This window comes from Colobus angolensis, unplaced genomic scaffold (genome assembly GCF_000951035.1).
Source record: "Colobus angolensis palliatus isolate OR3802 unplaced genomic scaffold, Cang.pa_1.0 Scaffold111, whole genome shotgun sequence".
NCBI classification, from domain to species: domain Eukaryota; kingdom Metazoa; phylum Chordata; class Mammalia; order Primates; family Cercopithecidae; genus Colobus; species Colobus angolensis.
In genome coordinates, this window is record NW_012112142.1 from 3,477,892 (window position 1) to 3,486,495 (window position 8,604).

General features: G+C 40.0%; 1 protein-coding gene across 7 annotated transcripts; it reads left to right on the plus strand.

The window, feature by feature from the left end:
• Positions 1-5,541: 5,541 nt before the first annotated feature.
• LOC105522194 (pyruvate kinase PKM) lies at positions 5,542-7,874 on the plus strand. Of its 7 annotated transcripts, none has more exons than XM_011956675.1 (2): positions 5,542-6,935; positions 7,334-7,874. In XM_011956675.1, exons 1-2 carry the CDS (start codon positions 5,627-5,629, stop codon positions 7,366-7,368), a joined length of 1,344 nt encoding a protein of 447 aa, XP_011812065.1. In that variant the 5' UTR covers positions 5,542-5,626; the 3' UTR covers positions 7,369-7,874. The 7 variants fall into 7 exon arrangements, with proteins under 7 accessions (XP_011812065.1, XP_011812030.1, XP_011812026.1 ...); XM_011956640.1 differs by having other exon boundaries at positions 5,542-6,367; positions 6,416-7,874; XM_011956667.1 differs by having other exon boundaries at positions 5,543-6,115; positions 6,419-7,874.
• The last annotated feature ends 730 nt before the right edge of the window (positions 7,875-8,604 follow it).

The window sequence follows — 8,604 nt, forward strand, 5'->3', positions numbered from 1 at the left end:
ACCAGTAAAACATGTAGGTACAATAAAATGGAGTTTCTGACATGTTTAAGTTAAAGAGAGTTCCCTAAAATGCATTATATATTAACTTGATTAAAAAAGTCAGAATCTAGAAGTCTTAGCCAGAGCAATCAGGCAAGAGAATATAAAGATATGAAAGGTATCCAAATAAAAAGAGAGGTCAAACTATCTCTTCTTATAGACAAAATGAATCTATACCTAGAAAACCCCATAGCCTCTGCCTAAAGGTTCCATGATCTGATAAACTTCAGCAAAGTTTCAGGATACAAAATCAATGAACAAACATCACTAGTCTTTCTATTCACCAATGTCCAAGCTGACAGCCTAATTCTGGAACACAATTCCATTCACAATAGCCACCGAAGGAATGAAATACCTACAGATACACCTAACCAGGGAGGTGAAAGATCTCTACAATGAGAATTACACAACACTGCTGAAAGAAATCGAAGATGACCCAAACAAATGGAAAAACATGCTCATTTATAGGAAGAATCAGTATTGTTAAAATGGCCATATTGCCCAAAGCAATTTACACATTTAATGCTAGTCCTATCAACTACCAATATCATTTTTCACAGAATTAGAAAAAACTCTTTTAAAATTCATATGGAACCAAGAAAAGTGCCCAGATAGCCAAAGCAATCCTAAGCAAAATGAACAAAGCTGGAGGAATCACACTACCTGACTTCAAACTACACTATAAGGCTACAGTAACCAAACAGCACGATACTGGTACAAAAACAGACATACAGACCAAGGAGTAGGTTAGAAAACTCAGAAATAAAGCCGCACACCTACAACCATCTGATCTTTGACAAATCCAGCAATAACAAGCAATGGGGAAAGTTTTCCCTGTTCAATAAATGGTGCTGGGATAATTGGCTAGCTATATGCAGGAGATTAAAACTGGACCCTTCCTTTCATTATATACAAAAATCAACTCAAGATGGATTAAAGACAAATGTAAAACCTAAAAGTATAAAAAATTCTAGAAGAAAACCTAGGAAATACCATTTTGGACATCAGCCCTGGCAAAGATTTCATGACTAGGACTCCAAAAGCAATTGCTGCAAAAACAAAAATTGGCAAATCAATCATAATTAAACTAAAGAGCTTCTGCACACAAAAGAAATTATAAACAGAGTAAACAGACAACCCACAGAATGGGAGAAAATGTTTGCAAACTATGCATCTGACAAAGGTCTTATATCCAGAATCTATAAGGAACTTAAATCAATAATTAAAAAACAAACAACCTCATTAAAAAAAAATGAACAGACATTTTCTCCAAAATAAGACATATATGTGGCCAATGAGCATAGAAAAAATGCCTAACATCACTAATCATTGGAGAAATGCAAACCAAACCTTCAATGAGATACCGTCTCACACCAGTAAGAATGGGTACTATTAAAAAGTCAAAAAATAAAAGATGCTGGTGAGGTTGTGGAGAAAAGGGAGCACTTATACACTGCTGGTGGGAATGTAAATTGGTTCAGCCACTATGGAAAGCAGTTTGGAGATTTCTCAGAGAACTTAAAACAAACTATCATTCAACCTAGCAGTCATTACTGGGTATGTACCCAAAGGAATATAAATTGTTCTATCATGAAGACACATGAACGTGTATGTTCATGGCAATGCTATTCGCCATAGTAAAGACATGGAATCAACTTAAATGTCCATCAGTGGTGGACTAGATAAAGAAAATGTGGTACATGTACACCATAGAATACTATGCAGTCATAAAAAAGGACAAAATCCTATTCTTTGCAGGAACATGAATGCAGCTGGAGGCCATTATCCTGAGCGAATTAATCCAGGAATGAAAAACCAAATACCACTTGGGTGATAGGTGCACTAAAATCTCAAACCTCACCACTATACAATTCATCCATGTAACCAAAAACACTTGTACCCTTAAAGCTACTGAAATAATAAATAATAATAAAAAAGCAAATCAAGCTAAATATTGAGTACACATGGACACAAGGAAGAGAACAATAGACCTCAAGGGCCTACTTCAGGGTGGAGGGTGGGAGGAGGGTGAGGATCAAAAAACTACTTTTTGGGTACTGTGCTTATTACTTGGGTGATGAAATAATCTGTATTCCAAAACTCCATAACACAAAATACCATATACCCATATACAAAACCTGCACATGTACACCCTGAACCTGAAAAGTTGGAAAGAGAAAATCAGAATTGATTAAATTTGAATAAAAACAGTATTCCTGGTTTTGCTTTTCCATTACGTGAAATGATAATTTCAACTTAATTTATAATAAGTAGTGCTCCTACAGAAAGTTTATCTATGCCAGGAGGAAAGAAATGATTGTGTTTTTTGTACTGAATTTGGAATTTTAAAAGTCTCTATTTTGTTTTGAGGAAAATCTGTTGGAAAATTGAAACCAAGCTGCAGCAGTAGCAGTAATAACAATAAAACCTCTCTTTCCTTAGACATGATATCATGCACCTGGAAAACGTCTTCTGCCTCCTGCACCCATGCCTGATTCTCTTCTCCCATATTGAGTGCCTTAAGCATTTTACTACCTGAAATGTTCTAACTAGGGATCTATATAGGTGGTAAAAGGTATCCTACCCAGAAATTCAAATTTTCTTAGAGATTTTAAATGGGATATCAATCTCCATCCTTTGATATGATCTAGTTAAACAGATTGCTGTGGACCTAGAAACAGTCAAAAATAGGAGGGCACTTGTTTTGGGGGGTTGGCATGGAGTAGCATTTTGAGGAATGATTAGGGTACAAAAAGAGAACAGAAGGCACCCAAGAATTACATCTCCTTTAGGTATTTAAACTATTTTTAATATTTGCCTGAATTAAAGTGACATTATCTTCCACTTCAGGAGGAGTGCATCTTATTTTAGAAAGTCCTAGGAATGCTGCTCTGATTTGTGAAGTGAACAGGTTTTACTAGCTTGAAGTACTGAACCCTTGGGAATATTTGGAAATTGAATAGTAAAATAATAATGAGACAAAAGATGAATTTCAGGAGCATGTATTACATCCCTCCCCTTAAAAATCTGTATCACCCATGTTGAATTTAATGCATTGTTTTCAAACTTAACAGAAATCATTTAGGAGTTTAAAGTAGGCCACCAACTTGTTCCACTCATTACCCAAGTTACTTTCAAATCCCACATTCAAAGCACAGGAGTATCACATGTTTCTACTTCAAGGCTGCACGTACAGGAAACGAAAGCCCTCGACACAGCTTGGTAGCAGAAGATCCAAATCAGAGTAAATTGTGTAAATTATAACTAAATTGCAAAGCATTTGGACAAAGCAGGCATGCTAGTCTAATCAGGAAAGTGGTGATATTTACTTTTCGATAATGCGGGTTGGAAGAGGAATTGGGGGAGGGAGGCATCACAGATCTCTTTTCATATATTTCTGAACTTGGCAACCTGATCTGGTTTTGTCACAAATTTTCAGCTTGAAAAGTATTTGGCTTTTACAACAGCCAAAATAAGTATCCTTAATCACTTTCAACCTATGAACAGATGGGCAAACAGTGCTTTTATAAATGGAGCATACAAAATACTTCAATATCAGCCAAAACTAATTAGTAGCAATATCTGAACCAAACTCTAAAACTGATTTAGTGTTTAATATATATTATTGTATAAGCATTAGCAGTTGAAAGGAAATTCCCTGTTCAAATGTTTGCCAAGCTCAGGGTGTAGTGTTCGGACATGATTAACTTACTAATTAACTTATTGTATCTTTTCTCACATGTAATCTTGCATAATGATCACTTCTCTCTCTGAACTATTTGATTTGATGCTTTGAGCATAGATTTGTCAAACTTCAAATGAAAAAGTAAAAGGCAGCCAGTCAGCCCTGTTCTTTCTCTCATTCTTAGAGTGACATTAGTAGGAGTTGGCATGAAAACAAATGAAGTGGTCTCTTCTATGATGAAAACTTGTTTTGTATCTTGCCTTTAATGACTGACTTTTTTATTTTCATGAGAAATTTTTTAAGAGTCATATGGAGACTCTTTAGTGGCTAAAAATGTCTATAAAAATGACAATTTGCTGCATATCAAAATTCTATTAGGACATGGTAAAGAAAGATAAATTTAAAAATTACATTTGGAGGGTAAGCAAAGAATAATTACTATGATTCTCTAACTCAGAGGAGGTCACTTAGTCTCCATGTATCTGACAGTCACAATACATTTCCCATATCTCATCTACAACTCATTCTTATACAAAGAATGAACATAAAGTCCATGGCATAAAATTGAACATTTCTGTAATAGTCTCTCTGTATTTGTGATATGACTGCATCTTTCAATACTCCTGAAACAAACAAATGAATGAAAACCTCAAGCCAGTTACCCAAGGCATCCTAACTATTGAGGATTGGCTACTGTCAATACCAGTCTTTCTGTTGTCATGACATAATTTTGTCCTCCTTTGATTTCATCACACACACAATCAAGAGGGCTTGGAATTATGGCTGTACTACTTATAACTTTATCTCATCTATAAAGTCAGAATAATATTTATCCAACAAAACTGTTTTTTTTAATTTTGATTTTTTTTTGAGCCAGGGTCTCACTAGGTTGCCTAGGTTAGTTTCTCACTCCTGCACTCAAGCAGTTCTCCTGTCTAAGCCACCTGACTTGCTGAGATTACAGGTGCATGTCACTGCCTCCATCCCTAACAATACTATTTTGAAGACTGAAGGAAAAAGTATGTCTGAAATAAATACTTAATAAAAGATTGTTACTACCACTACTGCTGATATTAATGGATCTAATTATTATACTTTAACTTTACACAGTGAATGCTAGCCTATTTCAGGAAATATGAAAAAATTAGAAAACAAGAAACAAATTATCATTTTTCTTTACAATCTAATTCTTTTTATAACCCAGCATCTAAGCAGGAATTTGCATCAGTTTTACTGAAGGAGTCAATGAAACAATCTTTGAAGGAAGGTCCTGAATAGGAGTTCCTTGGAAATAATGGTCATGATTCCTATCCATTCTTGATTTAGAAATACTGAGTTAATATAACCACTAATAATATTTGGCATGGTTTTATAGTCTTTTATATATATCTTTTTAAAAGTTACAATTATGTAATGCATGTAATTTAATATCCTTATTCTTTTAATGTCAATTTTGAAATGACAAGCATTTACTCAAATTATTATGTAATCTTCATAAACAACACCTTTATGACCTCATAACAGTCTATGGATTGGCTCTAACACAATTTACTTGGATATTTGTTTCTAATTTTTTTCCTACTATAAATTAAACTGTGTATGGATATCTTCATGCATATAGCTTTTTTCATACTTAGGGGAAATTTCCAAAAAGGAAATTACTAAGTTGTATGCTCTTGATTCATATTGCCAAGTCAATCTATTTTCCAAGTAGATTACACAATTGAGAATAATGTTGGAAATGCATCTTGAACCAAACTTTCCCCGGAATTCTTTAGGTTTGCAGGGTTTTCCTCTTAAATTTGGAAGTGAAGGCACAGCAGCTGCACGTCCCTGGGATCCACATCTCTTCCAGTTTGCAGCGTAGCCCGAGTCGGTCAGCGCCGGAGGACCTCAGCAGCCATGTCGAAGCCCCATAGTGAAGCCGGGACTGCCTTCATTCAGACCCAGCAGCTGCATGCAGCCATGGCTGACACATTCCTGGAGCACATGTGCCGCTTGGACATTGACTCACCACCCATCACAGCCCGGAACACTGGCATCATCTGTACCATTGGCCCAGCTTCTCGATCAGTGGAGACGTTGAAGGAGATGATTAAGTCTGGAATGAATGTGGCTCGTCTGAACTTCTCTCATGGAACTCATGAGTACCATGCGAAGACCATCAAGAATGTGCGCACAGCCACAGAAAGCTTTGCTTCTGACCCCATCCTCTACAGGCCCGTTGCTGTGGCTCTGGACACTAAAGGGCCTGAGATCCGAACTGGGCTCATCAAGGGGAGCGGCACTGCAGAGGTGGAGCTGAAGAAGGGAGCCACTCTCAAAATCACGCTTGATAATGCCTACATGGAAAAGTGTGACGAGAACATCCTATGGCTGGACTACAAGAACATCTGCAAGGTGGTAGAAGTGGGCAGCAAGATCTACGTGGATGATGGGCTTATTTCTCTTCAGGTGAAGCAGAAAGGTGCTGACTTCCTGGTGATGGAGGTGGAAAATGGTGGCTCCTTGGGCAGCAAGAAGGGTGTGAACCTTCCTGGGGCTGCTGTGGACTTGCCTGCTGTGTCGGAAAAGGACATCCAGGATCTGAAGTTTGGGGTCGAGCAGGATGTCGATATGGTGTTTGCGTCGTTCATCCGCAAGGCAGCTGATGTCCATGAAGTTAGGAAGGTCCTGGGAGAGAAGGGAAAGAACATCAAGATAATCAGCAAAATCGAGAATCATGAGGGGGTTCGGAGGTTTGATGAAATCCTGGAGGCCAGTGATGGGATCATGGTGGCTCGTGGTGATCTAGGCATTGAGATTCCTGCGGAGAAGGTCTTCCTTGCTCAGAAGATGATGATTGGGCGGTGCAACCGAGCTGGGAAGCCTGTCATCTGTGCTACTCAGATGCTGGAGAGCATGATCAAGAAGCCCCGCCCCACCCGGGCTGAAGGCAGTGATGTGGCCAATGCAGTTCTGGATGGAGCCGACTGCATCATGCTGTCTGGAGAAACAGCCAAAGGGGACTATCCTCTGGAGGCTGTGCGCATGCAGCACCTAATTGCCCGTGAGGCAGAGGCCGCCATCTACCACTTGCAATTATTTGAGGAACTCCGCCACCTGGCGCCCATTACCAGCGACCCCACAGAAGCCACCGCCATGGGTGCCGTGGAGGCCTCCTTCAAGTGCTGCAGTGGGGCCATAATCGTCCTCACCAAGTCTGGCAGGTCTGCTCATCAGGTGGCCAGATACCGACCACGTGCCCCCATCATTGCTGTGACCCGGAATCCCCAGACAGCTCATCAGGCCCACCTGTACTGTGGCATCTTCCCTGTGCTGTGCAAGGACCCAGTCCAGGAGGCCTGGGCTGAGGACGTGGACCTCCAGGTGAACTTTGCCATGAATGTTGGCAAGGCCCGAGGCTTCTTCAAGAAGGGAGATGTGGTCATTGTGCTGACTGGATGGCGCCCTGGCTCCGGCTTCACCAACACCATGCGTGTTGTTCCTGTGCCGATGAACCTGAGAGCCCCTCCTCCAGCCCCTGTCCCATCCCCTTCCCCCAACCCGTCCATTAGGCCAGCAATGCTTGTAGAACTCACTCTGGGCTGTAATGTGGCACTGGTGGGCTGGGACACCAGGGAAGAAGATTAGTGCCTCGCTGAAACATGGCTGTGTTTGCAGCCTGCTCTAGTGGGATAGCCCAGAGCCTGGCTGCCTATCATGTGGCCCCACCCAATCAAGGGAAGAAGGAGGAATGCCGGACTGGAGGACCCTGGAGCCAGATGGCAAGAGGGTGACAGCTTCATTTCCTGTGTATACTCTGTCCAGTTCCTTGAGAAAAAGTGGATGCCCAGAGGACTCCCAACCCTGGCCTGGGGTCAGGAAACAGCTAGAGAGTTAGGGGCCTTAGGGCACGGGGCTGTTCCATTGAAGCTGACTCTGGCCCTGGCCCTTACTTGCTTCCCCAGCCCCCTGGGCCTCCCCAGTTCGCACCTGTCCCCGCCCTCCACTCAGCTGTCCTGCCCTCCACTCAGCTGTCCTGCGGCAAACACTCCACCCTCCACCTTCCATTTTCCCCCACTACTGCAGCGCCTTCAGGCCTGTTGCTGTAGAGCCTACCTGTATGTCAATAAACAACAGCTGAAGCAAAAAAAAAAAAAAAAAAAAATTTGGAAGTGAAAATGGTGCTTTATTTCTATTTTAACTTAAAACAATTATTGAAACATTTTTCTGTATGTATGTTTCTAATCATTTTTTGCCAGGTGTGTATTTTTAATTAATCACAACAAAAAATTTATTTGAGAACATGATGAAACCTTCAAGGCACTTTGGTTGTGTGGTTCTCACAAAAATATGCTCAGAAATTATTGTTCCAAAGTTAAGAAATATAATACAGATGAAATATGGGATGTTCATTTTGGAAGGGAGATTTTATGTATATACATATATGTATCTTTTAATAGAGATATAAGATTTGAAATTAAGTGAAAGACACTTTAATGAAGACAGGTTTGGTTGCTGGAAACTAAAAGAAAAATGAGCCAGGCATAGTGATGCATACCTGTAGTCCCAGCTACTTGGGAGATGGAGGCAGGAAAATCACTTGAGCTCAGGAGTTAGAGGCTGCAGTGAGCTGTGATTGCACCACTGCACTCCAGCCTTGGTGACAGAGCAAGACTCTCTTTCTAAAATAAAATAAAAATAAAAATGTGTTAATAAAAGGAAAATAAAAGAAAAAGGTCAGCAATAGATAAATTGTTATACCAAGAAAGTAAGTATAAATCTGAAATAATGTGAAGGAAGCCAGTCCCTTTTGCTTGTCCGCATACTATTACTATTCTTGGAATGTGTTAGGTGGTCAAAAACTAAATGACCGACTAATGTTTATCTTTCCCATC